This window comes from Nansenia antarctica (genome assembly GCF_963989245.1).
Source record: "Nansenia antarctica genome assembly, chromosome: 18".
Taxonomy (NCBI): domain Eukaryota; kingdom Metazoa; phylum Chordata; class Actinopteri; order Argentiniformes; family Microstomatidae; genus Nansenia; species Nansenia antarctica.
Window position 1 is genome coordinate 14,090,187 of NC_137691.1, and position 23,894 is coordinate 14,114,080.

Genomic DNA, 23,894 nt, shown 5'->3' on the forward strand with positions numbered 1-23,894 from the left:
ATTCTTTTTGAAATATATAAATAATCGATATATTATTCTTTTAATGTCTGTTATTTGGGGGGGGGGGGGGGAAATAAATAAAATAATTAAAAAATGTATCACAAAAAAAAGCCTAAATGCAAGATTGATCAATTTAGGCCCGCCCATTCCTCAGATCCAATTGGTCAGAAACACACGGAGCCTTCCCCCTCTCGTCATGTGATTGGTCTATAACGCGCCTAATGGTCTTGCTTGGAAACCCAATATTTACAGCGACCCTCTGGCGTTGTGTGGGACACTTCATGACTGAGAACTGAGAAGATCGGCTCAGGACACCAGGTTTGTCGCTCTCCACAGCAGCTGTCCCTGTCCCAGGTGGTCGCTTTGCAGGATCCAGCCAAGACGGACTGAACTGAAGTAGTGGTAAGAGGGTTTTCCTGTATGCATGCATTCACAAAATCGCGCATTGTGCTTATTCAGTAACCCACACCAAACATCTGCATCTGTCATGTTGTTTGTAAACTTAACCCTCTAACCAAAATAAGTCATTTCTCCATCGATTGTTGCCGCTTAAACTACACAACATTGTGTCTATGTTATGTTATTATATTGTGCCTATGTTATTAACATTGTGCCTATGTTTATAAACACTGTGCCTATGTTTATAAAAAAGCATGCAAAAAACAACACGTGACGTTAGAATGATAAGTTTCTATCTCCATTTTTGTCAAAATTGAGTTTTTTTACATAATCTGATCCATTAGGTGTTTATTAATGCCTGTGTGGTGTTACTTTTTAAAATGTTGAAATTTTTGAGTTAGTAATTCATAAAATACAAAGGTTCCATCTCACAGAACATAATGGAATGTAAAAACTTTGACGCTCAATATCTCTGAACTACCCTAAACGGAGATAGAACCTTATAATTCTAAGCTCATGATTACAGACGATGGACAATTTTTTTAACACTCTTGTTTTGATGGTGAATCGATGCCCATTGGCTGGTTGTCAGATGGTTACCATCCTCTGTTTGCACTGTGGTTATTTATTACCTAGTGTATTGCTTATGAGGGCAGCAACAACACGGGAGAGGGCACTGTAGGTTATCTCTGGTTATCTCCCACAGCTTGTGATGTCCAGGTGTAAACACGCTTCCATATGCCACTCCTTTAAATCATACATACATCAATGTAATCTCTCCTCTGTTCTCATACGCCTAAAAGGTACATGTGCTGTACACTCATGGTGGAGAGACACCTGTAGATCCAATAACCTGTGTTGGCTGTTTCTGAGAAAGCCTAGACTCATGTGACCCACTGTCCCTGCCACCTGCCACCATTGTTGAGCTGTCCACATAGTTAAGAAGACCCGTCGAGAAGATTGTGTTAAAAAGGGACACCGAGCTTGTTGTGTCCTCGAAAGACAAAAAGATGAGAGTAGCAATAGGCCTAGATTTATTTATACAAGACAACTTACTCAAGTACTTAGCCTATTTAATAACATGTTCATGCATTGCCATTTCTAGTGTAATGACACAGTGTTGTTATTATTACAGATGTGTCGTAGGAAATCCGACTGAACACCTACTAAAAACTAGAATTAAGATGTGTGAAACCTCCCTCCCACGGTTTGTCTTCCTGGGGTGTAAGTCCCCCATCTGTGCACTGGTGGAACATAGGCCTACATCACGCTGCGGCGCCATAGCAACCCCGGGACTGGGTTGACAGACATACCATTTCTTCCATGGTGCGTGTGTACAGTATTTGTGAGCAAATCACACTCCTAAAGCTAGTAATTTGATGGCACGGTCGGCTCTTTCAACTTGATGATAGAGTTTAACACTTCGACTTGTTTACACTAGTGTCGACATTATGTTGTTTGGCATGTTGTCACACACTCCTGGCTGTGTCAGTGAGGTTGGTACACAGGGCTAGGGTCAGTCACACACTCCTGGCTGTGTCAGTGAGGTTGGTACACAGGGCTAGGGTCAGTCACACACTCCTGGCTGTGTGAGTGAGGTTGGTACACAGGGCTAGGGTCAGTCAGTGAGGTTGGTACACAGGGCTAGGGTCAGTCACACACTCCTGGCTGTGTAAGTGAGGTTGGTACACAGGGCTACTAGGGTCAGTCAGTTGCATCAGAGCAGCATATGAGGAACCTGAGTGCCAGATCTTACAACAGCCCTTAGTGTCTTACTGTAAGCATGACCAGTTGTGAGACATATCTGGCTCGCTGATTTCAAAACTGTTTCTCTAGAAGAAGAAGGATCCTGTTTCTCTAGAAGAAATGAATAGGTTACACATCATTCAGGGACTGGAATAGCAGAAGTTGGCCTTTAACGGCTGTGCTCTGTCTGAACCCCTCAGTATCAGGGTGTTTTCTCAAAAGGAAATGTGCAGAGGAAGACATTACCATGACTGTCTGACGTTCTGAGGTCAGGAGCTGCCGCTCTTTTTATCTTTGGCCTTCAAGCAGGCCTCCGGGAGAGCCGTGTGTGTGTGTGTGTGTGTGTGTGTGTGTGTGTGTGTGTGTGTGTGTGCTTTTAGCTGTGACCGGTGTGTCCGATCCCTCCCTGGCAACCTAGATGTGCACGGTTGTGTTTCTATTAGTCATAGTGGAATCTTTGGAATGTGTTCCTGTCGGCAGGTCTAGGATGCACTGAAGGGTTAATGTGTTTGTTTTTACTCCTGAGGGGTCAGTGTTGCTCACTGACTCAGGGTGGACTTCAAGCCCTATTAATGTGCTATTAAGCAGTTAATAAACTAAGTACTTTTATAGGCCAATTATATACAGTTTTGGCCTTCCAAATTGAGCGGATAGATGGATTGGTCTAGTTGTGAGTTGTGATGTTGATAATTGAGAGAGAGGCCTAACCACTGACTAAAACCGCATACCCAATTATTTTAGACCATACAGGTTTCATGTGAAACCAACATTTCCTGCATTTCCTTTGTTCTTCTTCTTTCTCTCTCTCTCTCTCTCTCTCTCTCTCTCTCTCTCTCTCTCTCTCTCTCTCTCTCTCTCTCTCTCTCTCTCTCTCTCTCTCTCTCTCTCTCTCTCTCTCTCTCATATAAGCAGACAGAAATATACACAAATACATCATAGTAAACAAACAACACTCACTCACTCACTCACTCACTCTCACGAGCGCCCACCGTCATTCCTGGAGAATGCAGCAGTGCCACAAATAATCGTCTGGTTTGCAGGATCAGTGACGGGTTACTGACGCATGCTTGTGGTTTACAGCCTCGCTCAGAGGCCGCGGCCTCATGGGGTTCCAAGAATCCTAGAATATTGAACTCTCTTATCTGGCACTCGGGTAAGAACATATGCTCCTCCCGCTGTGGGATACAGGCAGGGGTGCAGGGCCAGGACAGGGACAGGGCCAGGGCCAGGACAGGGACAGGACAGGGACGGGACAGGACAGGACAGGACAGGGACAGGACAGGGCCAGGCCAGGACAGGACAGGACAGGGCCAGGACAGGACAGGACAGGACAGGACAGGGACAGGGACAGGACAGGGACAGGACAGGACAGGGACAGGGACAGGACAGGACAGGGACAGGACAGGACAGGATAGGACAGGATAGGACAGGGCCAGGACAGGGCCAGGACAGGGACAGGGACAGGGACAGGACAGGGACAGGACAGGGGCAGGGACAGGACAGGACAGGACAGGACAGGGACAGGACAGGACAGGACAGGACAGGGACAGGACAGGGACAGGACAGGACAGGGACAGGACAGGGGCAGGACAGGGGCAGGACAGGACAGGACAGGACAGGGACAGGACGGGGGCAGGACAGGACAGGACAGGGACAGGGACAGGGACAGGACAGGGACAGGACAGGACAGGGACAGGACAGGGACAGGGACAGGACAGGGCAGGACAGGACAGGGACAGGGGTAGGACAGGACAGAGACAGGGCCAGGACAGGGACAGGGACAGGGCCAGGACAGGGACAGGGACAGGGACAGAGACAGGGCCAGGACAGGGACAGGGACAGGACAGGGACAGGACAGGACAGGACAGGGACAGGGACAGGACAGGACAGGACAGGACAGGGACAGGACAGGGACAGGACAGGGACAGGGACAGGACAGGGACAGGGACAGGACAGGGACAAGGACAGGACAGGGACACGACAGGGACAGGGACAGGACAGGGCCAGGGACAGGACAGGGACAGGACAGGACAGGGACAGGACAGGGACAGGGACAGGACAGGGCCAGGGACAGGGACAGGACGGGACAGGGACAGGGACAGGACAAGACAGGACAGGGGCAGGACAGCGCCTGGGACAGGACAGGACAGGACCAGGACAGGGACAGGGACAGGACAGGGCCAGGGACAGGACAGGACAGGGGCAGGACAGGACAGAACAGGGACAGGACAGGACAGGGACAGGACAGGACAGGACAGGACAGGGACAGGACAGGACAGGGACAGGGACAGGACAGGGACAGAACAGGACAGGACAGGACAGGGACAGGGACAGGACAGGACAGGACAGGACAGGACAGGACAGGGACAAGGACAGGACAGGACAGGACAGGATAGGACAGGACAGGACAGGACAGGACAGGACAGGGACAAGGACAGGACAGGACAGGGACAAGGACAGGACAGGACAGGACAGGGACAGGGCCAGGACAGGACAGGACAGGGCCAGGACAGGGACAGGACAGGGACAGGACAGGATAGGACAGGGACAGGGACAGGAACAGGACAGGACAGGACAGGGACAGGGGCAGGACAGGACAGGGACAGGACAGGGACAGGGACAGGACAGGGACAGGACAGGACAGGGACAGGACAGGATAGGACAGGACAGGACAGGACAGGACAGGATAGGACAGGACAGGGACAGGGCCAGGACAGGATAGGACAGGACAGGGGCAGCACAGGGACAAGACAGGGACAGGGGCAGGACAGGACAGGGACAGAACAGGACAGGACAGGACAGGACAGGATAGGACAGGACAGGACAGGGACAGGGCCAGGACAGGATAGGACAGGACAGGGGCAGCACAGGGACAGGACAGGGACAGGGGCAGGACAGGACAGGGACAGAACAGGACAGGACAGGACAGGACAGGACAGGGACAGGACAGGGACAGGACAGGGACAGGGGCAGCACAGGGACAGGACAGGGACAGGGGCAGGACAGGACAGGGACAGAACAGGACAGGACAGGGACAGGACAGGACAGGGACAGGGCCAGGACAGAACAGGACAGGACAGGACAGGACAGGGACAGGGACAGAACAGGACAGGACAGGACGGGACAGGGACAGGACAGGACAGGGACAGGACAGGACAGGGACAGGGACAGGACAGGACAGGACAGGGACAGGGACAGGGCCAGGACAGGGGCAGGGGCACGACAGGGCCAGGACAGGGATAGGGACAGGACAGGACAGGACAGGACAGGGACAGGACAGGGACAGGACAGGACAGGACAGGGACAGGGACAGGGCCAGGACAGGACAGGACAGGACAGGACAGGATAGGATAGGACAGGGACAGGGACAGGAACAGGACAGGACAAGACAGGACAGGGGCAGGGACAGGACAGGACAGGAACAGGACAGGACAGGAGAGAGTCATATAGGCATTATTTCTGCCTTAGGAAATAAGAATGAACAGGGCATTATTCCACCCACATTGGCCAACCTCAACTGTACTGTGCAGGCTTGGATATGTCCTTTATCACATTGTCCTCTCCAGCACTGTTTCAGTAACGAGGCCAGTACACCACCAGTACTTCTCAACTGGGCTCAGCTCACTTTGGCTCTGTGGTGTGAGTTAGGCCCAGATTATCAGGGCATGTAGGAAATAAGAAGGACAAGGGAAATGAATGAATAATGAAACACATGTCATTAGAATCTTGACCTTTTAGAATCTCCTGAACCACCTGTGTTCTGGAATGTTCTAGAACTCCTGCGATGACCTTGTATGGCTCTGATGCTCCCATCTGTGTCTTCAGTATCCGGCCCCCATTTAGAGGTCGTCGTTGACGCGGCCCCCCCAGGTCAGGAGACAGAGGTGCCCCCCCCTGTATGAGTCATCCCCTGACTAGCGTGATGTCAGAGTTTCTAAGCAGCAGGAAGGGGAAGGTCCTCCGTCCGCGTGCGTACAATACCTTGTTCCGTCAGGCAAGTCTGTGGCAACACTCAGAACAACCCCCGGGGCACATCTGCGGGCCGTGTCAGTGCCAGGAAAGTGTCTGAATACGAGCGTGTGTGTGTGTGTGTGTGTGTGTATGATCCGGAATGTCTGATGTGCCACAGACAATGGGGTTGTGCCAGCAGCAAGCAATACCACTTAGTAGTGTGATCTGTTACATATTTCATGTGTGAATTCATCCACGTATAACGCAAGCCCTGTTACCTTATACGGCTTTGACTGTCCTTGTTTTGCGGTGTGATTCATTGTAGATTGGTGGTCTCTGGTTTAACTGAGAAATGTTGCATTGTAAACAGAAATAGAGGATAGCACGTCGGTCTGAGAGAAGGAGGTGCTACGCTTGTGCGTTAAGCCAAAGTTGAAAAGACATTAGAGCGCGTACAGATGTTGTTATGATGAAGCGTACAGCTGTAGCAAAGTGTTTATGTAATGGAGAGACTACGAAAAAACAATTGGTGGCCACAGAGGTCATTTCTGGTCATTTCTGTCTCTCTCTCTCTCTCTCTCTCTCTCTCTCATATCACTTCATTCTCTCTCTCTCACACCATATCTCTCTCATCATCTCTTTCTGATCAGAACGGTCTCATCAGAAGGTGATGATGGGACTGGGCAGGCAGAACCTTCCCAGAGAGAGAGAGAGAGAGAGAAAAGCATATCAGCCTGGCCGTGGAAGCGGTGGTATGAACGGCCTGGCCTTGCGGCGGTTGAGACGACGCCAGCGGTGGTCGGTGGGAGGTCCTTGAGGATCCTGCTAGTGGGGTCGACTGGCCTATGTACTAGCCTATGAGAATTGGAGCTTTAGTTTGGCAGGAGTCGGTGGTTTGGCCGCAGGCTGGCCTTGCAGTTAGCCTAGTTACAGCTGCGAAGTGTATTGGGTTTCTCTGGAGACTCAGGCATTATAGATTAGAGAGCTCGATAGTTTTGTTTTGTTAGTGACCCCCTTTATGCCAGAATCACTGAGCGGGAACCCTACTTTGCTGCTTTAATGGATCGAATACTCAATCAAAACAGAACTATAATGATTTTGCCATTTGCTCAGTGTGATTATTGACATTGATTTTAGGTTCCAGTGCAGTAATGATTATTTCCCTAGGCCCTCTGGGTAAAGGGTTAGACAGGGTAAAGGAACAATCGACCCTCCTGCCTATCGGGTGACGGTTACCAGGGGCAACATGTGAAAGCATGCGGTGGGAGGGGGCTGTTATCCCAGACTCCGCCCCTAGGGCTAGAATGTCCTATGGTAGAGGGGAGTGGGAAGGAACCGTCCTGCAACATGTTCCCTCCCTAAATCTAAATGTAACCGCTCTGTGGAATGCACACACATACTCTCTCTCACACACCCTCACGCATAGTCACGTAAGTCGATCAAATCAACGCTCCTTCCTGTTTTTTCGCAAGTTCCTCTTGAGAGTTTTTTGCTCTTTTGTTTGAAGAGATTGAGCTCAGTTGGGAAACTCCAGGAGAGAGTTTAGTAAAGAGGAGATCAGCGTTGGAACAGCAGAACCGGTACTAGAGAGGGAGGGCTGTCTGGAAACTGACAAGGAATCCTTTAGGGGGTGATTTTTTTTAAGGCTCCCCCAGGGAGACAGAGGCAATGGGGTGTTGTTGAGAGGGGGTGCGTGGGCAGGGAGGAGGTGAGTGTGCCTCGGAGGTAGAGGGAGGTGGAGGAGGGAGGGAGGGAGGGGGGGGGCTAGGAAATGCTTGGCGGCTGATCTCAGTACTGCTTCCACTCGACTGGAGGAACTGAATCCAAACCAGACAGAGACCAGACCAGACACAGACCAGAGACACTTCCTGATGGACCTGTTTCCCAGAGACGGCTGAGGAATAAACAGCGCACTCCCAGCAACACACACACACACAGACACACACACACACATCCTCCGGGACACAGGACAGGAGGGTTCCGAAGGAGCATGGAGGCACTGAGGGAGTCTTTTCTCCATTTGACCTTTCAGATGTCCTCGTACAAGAGAGCCACGCTGGACGAGGAAGACCTGGTGGATTCCGCCGGGGACGAGGTCTACCCCTCATCTGTCATGGAGGTAAACACACTAACTAATCACACGTGTGTGGGTGTGTGCCTGTGTGTGTGTCTGTGTGTGTGCCTTTGTGTGTGTCTGTGTGTGTGTGTGTGTGTGTGTGTACATAAATGAGTGCCTACTAAGTGTTCCTCCATCTATAAATGTTCAATACTAACAAGCTGTGCCATAGCAAGGGTGTCAGCAGACACACTAACTCACTCTACCGGCACGGTTTGTTATGGTACAACACTCCCTCAAAAAATGCTAAATCATTGAGCTTATCCTATTCCAGATCTACTACTGTGTTTGTTAGGACTTGCAGCTCCTGTACTTTCTGGAGAGATTGTATCACTGTCGGCCAGCCCTCTGGCTCTTGTGCAGCGAATCTAAGGGTTACATGAGGAGACCCATATCCAAGTCTTAATACTAGAACACGCGTGCCTATTTGACCTACTACTACTAAGAGCCGCCTCGGGGGTGAAATGATCATAGTCTTTTACAATGGGAATCTGCCACTTATACACAACAACCACTAGTTGGCACGCCTCCTAAATTAGCCTGCCTCCTACACAGAATTACTGCAAAATAGCTTTATACTAGCTTATCCTGATGTGATTTTTGAAAATGTAAGGATACTGGGTGGTAGAACGCACATATCTAGGAAAAATCATGAAAGGAGGGTCCTGAAATGTAATATATATATATATATATATATATATATGTATTTTTTACTCACATGGCTGTTCAAGTGTTAACACTGACACTCTGTTTCGGAGTTAACTTCACTGCTCTTCCATATAACATACCATAACCATGTGTGGATCAGCTTTTGGATAATCAGATGCTGTGGGCTGGAAGAACTCCCATTGTCTCCCGTTGTTGTCGTTGTGGTGGTGAAACATGTTAACCTTTAGCAGAGGCCCATATATCTCCATATATCTCCATTTCGGGTTCGCTTCGGAAAAAAGCATCCCATAATCGGTTGCAGAGGCAATCCATCCTTGATCCAGATCGTGGCGAGCAGATGTCTCAGGTCTCAGCCCCTTTGATATGTGACATGGTCTGGGGAACAGGTCCGCATGTTCAGCAATTCTAAAGTCACACAAATGACCAAAAAGTTTCTTTTTAAAAAAGAAAAATGTAGTTTACGTTTCTTTTACATATTACGAAAGATTAAGTGTTGGAAGTGCCCACTCGATATAACAAATCACAGTTTTATGTTCACTAAATACGTTGTGAATTATTAACTGTCTAGTCTGCCCTAGGCTACTGGGTAAGATTTGTAAACAAATGTACGTTTTTAGGACGTATTCAAAAGCATGGACTGTGTGATCATCTTAATTATGTGTAGTTTTGTGTTTTTAGCACGTTGATGTTCTATCAGCATGTTGTGATGTGCTAAACATGCGGTTAGAGGTTAATAGCGATGTTACTTTTTAGCGCTAGGCTACTAGCAGCTGTTTTGCGTGTGTTTTTGATTCTGAGCGAATTCCTCCGGTATTTGGTTTGACGTGTACCGACATTCAAATGAGCATATGAGCGACTACGTATGACATAATTTGAAAGCTTACAATCGTCACTTTCATAATCTTTTCAAAAACTGAAACTGGAAATGACCATGTCCTACTTGAGGACTTTTTCACCAGACCCTGTCACATATCTGACGTGCGGAGAGAAGAAACCCTCTGGTTGCGGGTTTTTTTCCCACTTTTCCTGTTGATGATGCATTTTGATGAGCGACAAGTAGATACATGGATAACTTGTTATGACATTGTTGTTATGGTAGGATCACGGGTGCTGCTTGTCACACACAGTGAGTATAACCAGACACACACTCTACATTAAACACATTTGACTCTGTTTAGAATCCTCCCCTACAGCCCTGCTAAATGAAGCAAAGACACCTACTGTAGGATAGAATCGACTTGAACACTGCTGTTACCCCTGTGACACATAAAACAACAAAACAATACATCGCAAGTTATTTATATCGTACACATCTCGTAGATCCCTTCCCTATGACCAGGACCAGTGGGATGGGTACTGGTGCTGTTTTGGATCGCCATAGGAACAAAACCGACAAGCGTATGCTTATCATACACAATGTGGAATCACTTTGAGGCTGTTACAAGTCAGCAGGCCTGATAATCTGAATAATGAAATTATTCAGTGGATCTGGTCTGTCTGTCAGGTTAGTTTGGGGCTTTACCATGGAACGGATCATATATTTTGCTTGGCTATTCTTTTGTTCTACTGAATCACTGGTGTTTTCACTTATTCATCCCGTTTCCAAGTTTGCTCTCAACAAATCATTCCTCAGATGCTTTCTCTCTTGGCTCTGGGCATCAAAAAATGAAGGATACCAGAACGGTTCTGAATTCAAGAATTCTGTTTTTCTCCTCCTCCTCCCCATCATTGTATTGCCCTGTGGTGGTTTTCACTGTGAGAGTGAATGTGATAAAGCGCAAGAACTTTAAACCGCACCGACTTGGCACAAGGTATCCTCTCAATTACACTTTAGAAAATACAGATTAAAGTCCAAACCCACACAAACCTCTTGAGCTCCCCAGGATTAAGACACCGCTGAGGCTTTGACATGGGAGCTGCCTACACTCTGCTTGACTTCTGAACCCGGGGCTTAGCTAATGGGACTAAATCTGATTGTGCCGCTGCAGGTTGGGGTATAATTGATTTCCACAGCTCCAATAGAGGGGGAGAAAGCAACTCCTATTTCTAACGGGGGAGCAAATGTGATGCTCAGTGAAACTGAAAAATCACTGATACCACTGGGCTACTCTAATACACAAACGCATAATTGCGTACATTACAGTGAGTATATTATAGAAAAATGCATTCTTTTTTTTCACTTTCTTTTTTTTAATTTAGAAAATAAAAAGGGTCATTTTCATGAGAGAGCTGGTCCCAGATAGCAAATGAAGCTAAATGAAGTAGTCCTAGTAATGAAGTCCTCTAACAGTTTAGTCATAAAGTTCCACACATGTTCGACAGGATTACACTGGAGGAAGAGTGCCATTCTAGCAACCACTTCCTGTTCCTCTGGAGCTCCTAGTTGGTTGAAGTGAAGTGAATTATGGACATAATTCATCCTGGGTAACAACAACAGGCTTGTCCTCTCCTCATTTAAATTAAATAGTTTTAGTTTTCAGTTTTCTTATCTTTTTTCCCCCAGGGCAGTTTCTCTCATTGAGGCCCGTCAAGCTGACAGTTGAACCATAAAAAAGGCATAATGGCCCAGAGCGACCATTGTGTTTGGTAATACTCTGCCCTCCCTTCATCTGGGGCAGAGGCACAATGCATTCTATTGACACCTGATGCTGGAGAACGTGAAATAGAATGAACTACAACCTTGTAAAGGGGCATTGAAAGACTTCATGACTTCCAACCGTTACATCCCGTAATGAAATCGGTAATAAATTAAAAAACGGTGTGAATCCTTTTAACCGTATTCCAGACGTGTTCTTCACACAACGTTCTGTGGCCGTCTGTGTCTTAGGATAAGAACACGGGTCTGTTTCCAATTCCAATGTGTGTGTGTGTGTGTGTGTGTGTGTGTGTGTGTGTGTGTGTGTGTGTAAGAGTGTGAGTGGTGAGGTCTGAAATTAACACTGATGTTTTTTTGTTGTAATTGCATCATTAAGAATGACTTCTTAATGATGCAAGTCCGACCCTAACTGTGTGTGTGTGTGTGTGTGTGTGTGTGTGTGTGTGTGTGTGTGTGTGTGTGTGTGTGTGTGTGTGTGTGTAGGTGACACTGCGGCGTGTCCCTGGGCCGAGGTGTTGGACTGAGAAGAGCCAGACGGAGAGGAGGCTGCTGGTCCTGGTGTGTGCCCTGTCCCTCGCCCTGGTCATCTCCCTCATCACCGTCAGGGCCTTCTACCAAGAGGGTGAGTGGGACAACTCGTGACGTTAGAATTATAAGGTTCTATCTCCATTTTTGGTCAAAATTTAGTTTTTTTACATAATCTGATCCATTAGGTGCTTATTAATGCCTGTGTGGTGTTATTTTTAAAATGTTGACATTTTTTAGTTAGTAATTGATAAAATACAAAGGTTCCATCTCACAAAACATAATGGAATGTAAAAACTTTGACGCTCAATATCTCTGAACTGCCCTAAACGGATATAGAACCTTATAATTCTAAGCTCACGAACTTACTCATCATTTACCTCACCAAATCCTTACGGTTGTGATAACATTTATGTTTCTTTCATTTAGGGTTCGTCCTTCGTTGTATTTATTGTTTCTGTGTTACTATGATGTTTAGCTCTTGAAGGATAGTCTTGAGCTCAAGCCTTTACCTCCAGCGTTTTCTCAGGGCTAATGTCGATTTCCACATTACAGTGTTTGTAGAGGGAAACCAAATGCCACTTCCTCCTATTCAACCATCCATGCCTGCCCACTCATAACAAATCACACTGGGAAGAAATAATAGGCACATGGATGTTCTCTGTTTCTTTAGACTCTTAACCTCTCCACTCCTTCTTATAAGGTTAAAAGTCATTCACGTGCAGCATTCTTTATTTCATATTGTAGCTAAGGAGGGACTGACAGAGAGACTTATAGTCCTTTACTTCACTCTCTGTCCTCTCCAACTGTCTTAACTCCGTTCCAGATCTCAGTTCCAGTTCCAATTCCAATTTATACTTTCAGATCACAGTTCCAGTTTCAATTGCAATTTCTTCTTCCAGATCTCAGTTCCATCCAAGTATTACTTTAAAACTCAGCCAAGACCAGTCCCTTAAACTCTTTAGATACTCAAAATGTATAATATTGACTGGAAAGGTCTTTCAATTGAACTGCCATCCCTCATGCACTAAACGTCTGTCGTACACACACAGTCTTACACACACACACACACAGTCTCCCACACACAATCTCACACACACACAGTCTCACACACAGAAATAGCATGAGAATGGACTTTGGGGTCATGAATTATCATACCTCTAAAAATATATAAAATGTTTTCCACATCCTCTCCCAAAATAACTCAGTGGGAGTAGCCAAATGCCCCTGGGCAGCCCCTCTCAAATAGTTTTAACAACTAGGGACTAGGCCCTTTAAGCACTGGAAGCACTGTAAAAACATACCCAGCGTCTTATCCAGTCCAGTGACAAGAGAATAAAACACCAGAGACCAGATCAGTTAGATCAGCATCAGATAATGATAGTATCAGATAAGAAAACTTTATTGTCCACTAAATGTAGTATACACACTCTTGGTTCACCGCCAATTAAATATACCCACTCCTGCTTTCACAGACAATTAAACGTACGCCTCTCCCCGTCAACGTGCCTAGATGAGACTAGATGAGGAACTCTCGCACCCGGACCACAGTGGTCTGCTGAGAATTGTCCTTAACCAAACTGAGGCCAATTGTTGATGAGATAAGGGAGACAGTTATACAACCGAGGCCTCTGGCCCAGGTACTAAGGGTGACAGATAGTGAACTCTCACTGTCAGCGATCAGTCAGGTGTGACAGGTGACGACAGGGGGGAAGGACCGGTCACAGGCAGGGCTAAGTAGAGCCAGCTGTTGTTAAAGCCTGTAGGGGAGGCTTCTCCACAAGGCCTTCAGGGACCCTTAAACCTCCCCTGCACAATTGCCTTTCGTTTCGTTTTCGTGTTGTCTTTCTTTTTGTTATTGTGTGTGTGTGTGTGTGTGTGTTTGTGTGCAAAAGGTTAGGATAGTGCTTCAAGGAAAATCTATTTTTGTTATTGTGTGTGTGTGTGTGCAAAAGGTTAGGATAGTGCTTCTAAGAAATGATTGTATTACTGAGAGATGTGATCTAAATCGGAGTATAGTTCTGTTGAATGTCTTTGGCTGCTGTAGTTCAGGGGGGATCCGATAAGTGCATAATACTCTTAGCACTCTCAAATAAACAATCATTTCAAATATATCAGCAGTCGTTTCTGCGTCAATCCTTCATTAGGACAGAGGACAACCATCTGTTGTTGAGCCTGTATGACGTTAACGTTGACTAAATGCCCTCTGGGCTCGTTGTCACATGTCAATGATACGTTATTATGGAAACAGATGGACAAAGTCGTTAATTAAACAAAATGATTTGAATAATTACCACTCTCACTGGTGAGGACCAACAAAAGATTCAACATAACTACAAACACCTTAAGGGAAGGGTGATAATAATAAAGAACTAAAGAGAAAATAACAAAACTGCACAACGGCCGAGGTCTCATTCACACATTCACACACCAATGGCGGCAAGCTACCATGCAAGGTGCCAGCCCGCTCACTGGGAGCAATTTGGGGTTCAGTGTCTTGCCCAAGGACACTTCGACATGTGGCCAGCCGGGGCTCGAACCGCCGATCTGCCAACCTTGCGATCATTAGACGGCGGCTCTACCTCCTGCGCCACAGCCGCCACATATAGACCCTCTCTCATGAAATGGTTTATTCATTTTAACATGGCACAAGCGTGTCTCCCGTCCACAGTCCAGTGTCTCAATCACACAATCCAGATCCCCCACTCTCAAAGCAGTACTCTCGTCCACCATCGTCACGGCCTTCTCAAAAAGGCATGACAGGCTGCATAGTGCTGCTGGACAAGAATTCTTTTTTTTGGGGTAAACATCCAAAACGATTCATTTGATGAAGAACCATCAATGATAAAATCACAAATAAGTCTACGGCATACAGTATTTCCATTGTGGTCCTCTTTTCATGATGGCATTTAAGTTCAAATGTTAGGTCAATTTAGTTACTTAGTGTAATGTGACATGCATTCTTTGTGTTTTAGCTAACCCCTGTTCTCATTGGTTGTTCGGAGTCACGTGTTGTTTGTCACATGCTTAGTTCAGAGGTCAGCCATTTTGGTGTAAACAAACTCAGAAACAGCATGGTTTTGGGATTTCTCTTTCTGCTTGTCTCCGTCTGCCTGTGTAAGCCTTCGGGAAGCTTAATCCCATTTCACCTTTTTACCCTTACGCCTTGTTTTGGAGTGCCACTCGCTTTTCGGCTTGCCCCTCAGAACAGAGTTACAAAAGGTAAAGGTTAAAAGTCTTCCCCTATGAAATGGGATAACCCTTCAAGACACTGATACGTCATCAGTAGCAGGGCTCTCAAGTCTCACGCATTGGGCGTGAGACAAGGTGTGGCGTGTGAGCGTGTGAACGGGTTGAAATGCGTGTGTCTCACGCCCAATGCGTGAGACTTGAGAGCCCTGCAGTAGCATTATAAAAAACCATGGGCAGTCACGATTTGTTTACGTTTACGTTCGTTTTCGTTTAAGTTTCACACTATCAATCGTTGAAACAAGTCAGCAAATAAAAAAGAACCAGGCCAGTTCATGACAGAATAGCAGTGCTCTGTACTTGTACTAACCTGTGCTCCTATCCTGCCAGTCTGCACTGATATTAAAGGAGCGGCAATAAGTTCAACAACTTCGTGGCTGAACTTTAGTTAAATTTCAGGCGTCATATGCCATCAAAATAATGACATTTGTGGTTCCGCCACTATCTTGCCCACAATTTGCAGGGCATTCTGGGAGATTTCAACAGTCGCTTTCAACCCTTGGTTTGGAGTGTGCATCTGAAAAAACTCTGTTTGGAGGACTGTAGCCCTACCCCAACATGACAACAAGAATTGGGACACCCCTACTTTACACGTGAATGCGCAAAACAGGGGGGGTAAGGCTAAAATCTAGGTCCAAGGGGGTGAATTGGGATTGGGCCTTTGTAAGTACTTACATTTATCTATGTTTTAGAAATTATTCTCCTCATGTTTCGTTGTATTTCTTAATGTTTAGTTGTGTTATTCATGGCTATTTTTGTATTGGTCTATTTTCAGTTTCACATTATTACTACTACTGACTGCATGGAAACGCTGTATGCTCAATAACAGACGAACTAGTGGACGTCAGCGACGCTATGCTCCCTCATCATTGAAGCTACCTAGCGCTAGGCTACTTCAGTCAAGTTCATATTATGTTTAGCTATCTGGTGATGTGTGCCTCGCTACACGCTCAGGCGCCAGGATACTTAGTCATACAAATAACATCATATACACAAGTAGGCTGTGTTCAAGCAAATTGTGCCTCCTGTGAGAGACCTTAAGTAAGCCAAGATACAACCCACACCACTGTACATTGTATACTATGATCCCTTGATCTTCACCCACCATGACAACATCATGCAATCCCCAGAATGTGTGTATCTATCAGAGAAAACCACACGATTGTATGTTTAACTAAGGTAAACAACCTCTTGGCACAGCCGACTTGCGTAGAGTGCACGTAAGCGTTGCAACAATAAAAGATGTCATCTTCTGCGATGTGGCCTCTGAAGGCGGGGCCCTGCTGTTCGTCCACAGGATCATCTTTCCATCTCCTTCTTACTGTTTATGTTTAGGAAATAAGGTTTGTGAGAGAGAGAGAGAGAGTTATATACCTTGGATGGAAATGTGCTGGCAGTTACAGTACCTTCAGAGAATGATGGTTTCCAGATGGTCTGAAAACACACCACATGCTTTTGGATCGCCTACCACCGCACATTTTTGGATTCTCGATTCTGAATCCCAGAAAATGGATGATTGTTTTAAGAAAACGAGAATGTGTTGTATAAATGTTTTGAGTGTGTTTGTAAGAGGTGTTCTCTCTCTCTCTCTCTCTCTCTCTCTTTTCTCTCTCTCTCTCTCTGCGTGTTGGCAGCTCAAAGCGGCCTGTGTCTGTCAGCGCCGTGCATCACTGTGGCGAGCGCAGTCATGGGAGCCCTGGACCGCTCCGTGGACCCCTGCCACGACTTCTACGACTTTGCCTGCGGCGGCTGGGTGAAGAACAACCCCCTGCCCGAGGGGAAGTCCCGCTGGGGGCCGTTCAGCAACCTCTGGGAACACAACATGGCTGTGATGAAGCACCTGCTAGGTATGATGGGCTCCTCCTCGGGAAACCAAGGGGACGTGTTTGACCAGTCCAGCAACCCGATGTTTGAATTTTCCCCGAATTATTAAACATCCGGTGACGGTTAAAGGTTGGGGTTAAGGTTAGAGGTTGGGGTTAAGGTTAAAGGTTGGGGTTAAGGTTAAAGGTTGGGGTTAAGGTTAAAGGTTGGGGTTAAGGTTAAAGGTTGGGGTTAAGGTTGAAGGTTAAAGTGGAGGATTAGTCTCCCCCTGCCTCCTCAGTCAGGATGCGGTGTCCTTAGCTGCCCTTCTCACCTTTTTATAGAACCTAGAGATGGATGAAGCTGGGGGAGGCTGGTGGAGGTAATTCATGGAATGAAATGAGGAATGTTTTCTTATGTTACTCCTCATAATTCATTCCCTGCATCTCCTGGTGTATGTAAGTGTAGTCTCTCCCTGTTCTCTCTACGTGTTCTTCTTGTAGGCAAGGCTAGTTTATTTGTATAGCACATTTCATACAAGCAGTTCAAAGTGCTTTACATACAGCATTAAAAAAAAAACAGCAAGAGGAGAATAGTAAACAGAAAAAACTGAATAGATATATAGATAAACGTTTAATAAGATAATGAATAAGATAATGGAAATTAATTTAAAAAGACATGGATGGAAGTGTTAGTGTTAAATCATAACTGTTGCAAAAGCTTCGATTGAAATATTTTTAGGGTTTGATTGTGTACAGTTTGATGTGTACAGTTTTGTAAGAGATGTCAGGAGAAGGCTGTAACTGGTGGGTTGGTTTGTTTGCCAGAGAACACCACCATGAAAGGCTTGAGCACGGCAGAGGTGAAGGCCCAGAAGTACTACCAGGCCTGCATGAACGAGACCAAGATCGACGAGTTGAAGGCTCGGCCTCTTCAGGAGCTCATCAATAAGGTGCGCTTTGTTGACCTCCTCTAGACACGTCATCATCTACTTCGTCGTCACGCTTCTTTTCGAAATATCGTCATTTTTCGGGTTCATTATATGTCTTGAATGCATCTATTACATCTCTCTGTGATCACATGGATAACATGATGACTACAAACAAATCAATCAATACATTACAATCAATCAGGATATGATGTACAACACAGCGACTATATGTCATAGTTTCTCTGAGCTAAGCAGGGGGGTATTCCATCAACGTCGCTAAAGGAAAATCCAAGCTTATTCTTGATAAATCTTGCGAGACTTTGCGTCAAAATAAACCTGAATTGTTTTCAGTCTCGCGAGAGTTGCCTGGATTTTCCTTTAGCAACGTTGATGGAATACCCCCCAGGTTTTCTGTGCATCTCTATAACAGCTCTATAACAGCTCTATAACAGCTCTATAACAGCTCTATAACAGCTCTATAACAGCTCTATAACAGCTCTATAACAGCTCAGTGGCCTTGCGGTTAGAGTGTCCGCCCCGACATTGGGAGGTTGTGAGTTCGATCCCCGGCCGAGTCATACCAAAGACTATAAAAATGGTACCCGATGCCTCCCTGCTTGGCACTCAGCATTAAGGGTTGGATTGGGGGTAAGACCCTGCGACATGTCCAGGGGGTGTACTTGTACTTCAAGCTGCCTCACACTACAGAAACAGGAGATAGGCTCCTGCTCCTATGGGCCATTAGGCTACTTACTTCTATAACGGTGCTCCGTTGCCTTCCTTCAGACAGGCGGCTGGGCCCTGACTGACGTCTGGGACAAGGACAACTTCCAGGAGATTCTGCGTATGGTGTCGGCCAACTACCGCACCTCCCCCTTTTTCACCGTCTTCGTCAGCACCGACTCCAAGAGCTCCAACAGCAACATCATCCAGGTGAGAGGAGACCCGGGACAGCCCATACAGTACTGCAGCCCCTCTCTCCCATCACACACCACAGCTGCTCCGCTCAGCTGCCCCTCACCAGATGGCACGCAGCATGGCATGGATACAACAATGTGTGTGTGTGTGTGTGTCTGTGTCTGTGTCTGTCTGTCTGTCTGTGTGTGTGTGTGTGTGTGTCTGTGTCTGTGTGTGTGTGTCTGTGTCTGTGTCTCTGTGTCTGTGTGTCTGTGTGTGTGTGTGTCTGTCTGTGTCTGTGTCTGTGTGTGTGTGTGTGTGTGTGTGTGTGTGTGTGTGTGTGTGTCTGTGTCTGTCTGTGTGTCTGTGTCTGTGTGTGTGTGTGTGTGTGTGTGTGTGTGCGTGTGTCTGTGTCTGTGTCTGTGTCTGTGTGTGTGTCTGTGTGTGTGTGTCTGTGTCTGTGTCTGTGTCTGTGTCTGTGTCTGTGTCTGTGTCTGTGTCTGTGTCTGTGTCTGTGTCTGTGTCTGTGTCTGTGTCTGTGTCTGTGTCTGTGTGTCTGTGTGTCTGTGTGTCTGTGTGTGTCTGTCTGTCTGTCTGTCTGTCTGTCTGTCTGTCTGTCTGTCTGTCTGTCTGTGTGTGTGTGTGTGTGTGTGTGTGTGTGTGGCTTCATACTGTCGCAGCTTCCGTCTCCCACAGGAGAGCCGCTCCTTCAGTCCATTCAGTCAGTGTTGACGTTATGTTTATGATTTATCATACGTTACGTAACCCCCTGCTCAGTGTGGGTCATGAATTAATATCAGCATTTTAAGTAGTCCTTCCAGGGTTCACACATAAGGACAAATGCAAAACAGTGAGATAAGCTATAGTATAATAATGTACTGTACCAGTCAAAAGTTCGGACACAAACTTGGTCCAAACTTTGGACGGGTACTGTTGTATGTATGACACAGTGGGCCTGTCAATGCACAGCGAAAACTCCCTTTCCTCATAGTGCCCACCACCAGAGGTCAGAGGTCAGACACACCCACACTAGCCCGATGGCTAAACTCCTTAAACTGATTATCATTGTTATTCACATACAAACGATAAGCAGTCTAACAAGTTGAACCGTCGGGCTAACGTGGGTTATATAGGGTTTCATATCAACCTGATGTTTGAATGGGGTGTGTGAGCTGATGAATGATAACATGTTCTTCTTGTTGACAGGTGGATCAGTCCGGGCTGGGGCTGCCCTCACGGGATTACTACCTCAACAAGACAGCCAATGAAAAGGTAAGGGCAGGCTGCAACGCTATCGCTTAAAGGTGGCGCACAACACAGACTGGACACCTCAGCTTTATTATCTCTGCCACCATACCAGTGACTTCACATGTGAACACGGCATGCTCTGTGTTATGTAGTCCAAAAGATACCACGAAAAAGGTCCTAAGAAAACTATGCTGTGTTATGTTATTTTGTAGATTTCTTTTTTCTCTTCTTTTTTTTATCTCTAATATTTGTTGCTTGGACTGGAAACTGGGTGTTTGTCAGCTGTCAACGGTTGTCTTTTAAAAAACACAGATTATACAGTATTTTCTTTTTTTTACTCGTCCCAATGAAATCGTCAGTGTAAACACTGTTATGGTGCTGGAGATAATGAATATGAGGTTGAAAAGTGGCGAAGTGTCCCTTTAATTTATTATGTCAATGGGGCGGCTGTGGCGCAGGAGGTAGAGCCGGCGTCTTACGATCGCAAGGTTGGCAGATCGGTGGCAGATCGGTGGTTCAAGCCACATGTCGAAGTGTCCTTGGGCCAGATACTTAACCCCAAAATTGCTCCCAATGAGCGGGCCGGCGCCTTGCATGGTACATTGGTGTGTGAATGTGTGTGTGAATGGGTGAATGAGAGGCCATTGTAAAGCGCTTTGGAATAAGGCGCTATAAAAGTCAGTCCATTTACCATTTATGTCCCTGGCTTGATTTTAAAGACACCAGGAGCCTGAACACAGAAGCCAAACTGAGAACTAACTTTGAGAATTGGCCTCCTCCGGGCCTACTACATACTCAGACAACCTCAGAAAGATATTTGTGTTTCATTAGTCATGACCCACATCCAAAAACGGCATTACAAGCTTTTACCCCACTTCGACAGAAAATGAACAAAATAATGTGAGAAAAATGTTCTAGCTCAAGGGGCTGTTCTATTTCCCTGTGCTGTGTGTGTTTGTAATAGCTCGTATTTCCGCCTCTCTCAGGATTGTTGTTTTTTAATTGAATTTTCCCACCATCTCCTCCCCGCATGTGCTGCGCTGCCTCTGTGTGCCTCAGTATCTGACAGCCTACCTGGATTTCCTGGTGGAGTTGGGGGTCCTCTTGGGGGGCTCTGAACCGACGTCCCGGTCGCTGATGCAGGAGATAGTGGACTTTGAGACCACCCTGGCCAACATCACGGTACCCCAGGAGGAGAGGAGGGATGAGGAGCTCATCTACCATAAGATCCAAGCCAAGGACCTGGCGGTCAGTGCTCAGTACCGGTCTGCGCTGTGTGTATTTAAGGGTTAACTACTGTCACCGTAAATACGATGTTTACATTTTGACATTTTGGGGAATTTAGCAGACGCCTTATTCCAAAGCAACTTACAATCAATTTCAATATTTGACTAAGTAAGTGAATCATCTATCCACCAGTCGTAGCCGGCCATTGGCAGTCGTCATGCTAGAGAATAACGTTTAAAAAAAATAATAGATAGTAGACACTGGATAAACAGCACAAGGGGGTAGTAGAAATCTCAGGAGAAACAGTAGGGGGGGGGGCAGGTGTTTCTGGACACACTGTGCAGGGGGGTAGTAGATGTATGACATGATCTATGTCCAGGTATGCTAGCCTAACTCTTTCTCTAGTCCAACCCCCACATCTCTCTCTCTCTCTCTGTAGACCTTGGCTCCTGCCGTGGACTGGATGCCCTTCCTATCTGACGTGTTTGCCCCCGTGCCTCTCAACGACTCTGAGCCCGTGGTGGTGTACGCCAAGGAATACCTCCAGCAAGTCTCAGAGCTCATCACCAACACCAACAAGAGGTCAGACGGCCTTCCTAACCCTCCCATTCAGATACCTCCATCACTAATCAACAGTTTGATGTTGTTTATATAGAGTTGTATATCAAACTGTACAGTATGTAGAATCAGTATTGTGAACCATGTGTATGTTCACATAGACAGTGCCTTGCATAAGTCATGGAAAGTCAAGTATGTTTTCTTCTTTTGGCTCGACATTTCAAAGGTTTTGATTTTAAATCAAACAATTACTGTGAGGTGAAAGTAGAGATGTTTCTATTTAATAGTATATTCTGTAAAACATCTTTAGGGTACCTAAAAGTAACGGGACATATGGCTTGACGGTTGTTTTTGGTGTGTTGCGTTACGTCGTAGCACAAGAGAGCAGCATAAGAGAGCTGTCAAGGTGTATTGATTCTAGGCTTTGGCTTTTGTTTTGGATTTTTCTATTGGTGTCCGTGAACACGAAGACCAAAGAGGTGTCGATGGATGTCAAGGAAGTCATTGTTAGGCTGAAAAAATCCCCCCCAAAAAGATCAGAAACATAAAAGCTAAAACCATAGGCTTGAAACACTTCAATTCTTCTTCTTATGAACCGCAAGTCCGGTTGACATGAATATGGGTACGTAGTATGCTTGTACCAGTCCCTGCTAAGTTTGCGGACAAGTTCATACTTCTAAGAATACACAGCTATATGGAAATTATTTCCATATTCAAATATTCTATATGGAAATGATGACATATTAAAATAGGGCTATGTCAGTCATTGTTAGTCTAACCAATCTCAAAGTTAGCGTGCTTTGAAGCAGTGCCTTAACAGAGATGTGTACCCAATTTGAGTTTAACCCCTTGCGCCCTTAATTCCTGCTTGCGGCTATATTTAGGGCGCAAGCCCTCGCAGTGGGCAAAGCCCTATTTTAACTGTTAGTTATTCAGCCCTGTTCTATTTTCATGAAACATGGCCATGACTCCCACAAATATTGGTAAATGTTTTTGTTTTTTGACATCCAACATGATCAGATGAAAACATAGCTCTGCCACATGCCACTCAATATTCTGCATTTCCAGCCATTTTTTTGTTATCTATAAAAAAGCCTTCTGCCGTTTTCATGCCAAATGGCCATGATATGGCTCTGGCAACTCTTTTTGCTTTTTGCCAGGCACGTAGAGGACCCCTGGCCACACCCTCACAACAATTCTGACGCCAGAATTCCAGAAGGGGGCGCTATAGCAACACGTTGAATTTTGAGAGGCCATAACTTTTGAACCGTTTGTCCTACAGATACCAAATGCTAAATGACAGATACCAAATGACACTGGCCAATCCGCTTCCTCAAGACGGACAAAAAGGCTATTTTGACTGAAAAGATGTGTTATAATAGATGTTCTCCTATTTCGAATTTTATGAAAAACACCAAAAAAATCGTCTTCAAATATACCGTAAGTCCGAACGATATGAAAGTTGGTAGATAAGAAGTATGTACCAGTCCCTAACAAGTTTGAGAAAGAAAAGTTCCCATGTCAAAAAATGACCATGGTACATGCAAATTAATCATCACCATAATTAATGAAATATGCAAATGAGGCTATGTCGGCCATATTTATGCAAATTAATGTGAAGCTTGGGTTAAGGTTAAGGCCAATGCACACGGCGTGCGATTTTGTCGCACAACAACATTCGATTCTCAATTCACACCAATGAATGAATGAATGTGAATGGAGAATCGAATGTTGTCGTGCGACAATATCGCATCGCACGCCGTGTGCATTGTCTCATTGAGATGCATTCAAAACAATGGAATCGAATTCGGCGGTGCGACAAAATCGCACGCCGTGTGCATTGGGCTTTAGGGTTAGTGTTAGGGTAAGCCTCAAGTCAGTAGTATGACATAGATGTCTGCCAAATTCCAACATGAATTTTAGATGACTCCTTGCACCCTTAATTCCCGCCTGCGGCTATATTATTTGATGATTGCAAC

General features: G+C 46.2%; 1 protein-coding gene across 3 annotated transcripts in view; it reads left to right on the forward strand.

Moving 5' to 3' along the window:
- Positions 1–272: 272 nt before the first annotated feature.
- The window catches only part of ece1 (endothelin converting enzyme 1), a gene marked incomplete at its 5' end in the record, with an annotated part of 33,214 nt that continues 9,592 nt past the window's right edge, over positions 273–23,894 (forward strand). The window contains 9 exons of one of the 3 annotated variants that reach the window (XM_080548380.1): positions 273–402; positions 8,129–8,215; positions 11,961–12,099; positions 16,886–17,098; positions 17,882–18,006; positions 18,772–18,918; positions 20,089–20,154; positions 21,190–21,378; positions 21,797–21,939. In XM_080548380.1, the coding sequence (XP_080404506.1) occupies positions 8,129–8,215; positions 11,961–12,099; positions 16,886–17,098; positions 17,882–18,006; positions 18,772–18,918; positions 20,089–20,154; positions 21,190–21,378; positions 21,797–21,939 (1,109 nt within the window). Of the gene's footprint in view, positions 403–8,086; positions 8,216–11,960; positions 12,100–16,885; positions 17,099–17,881; positions 18,007–18,771; positions 18,919–20,088; positions 20,155–21,189; positions 21,379–21,796; positions 21,940–23,894 lie in introns of those variants that run through there. The other 2 variants (XM_080548381.1, XM_080548379.1) reach the window with 2 other exon arrangements.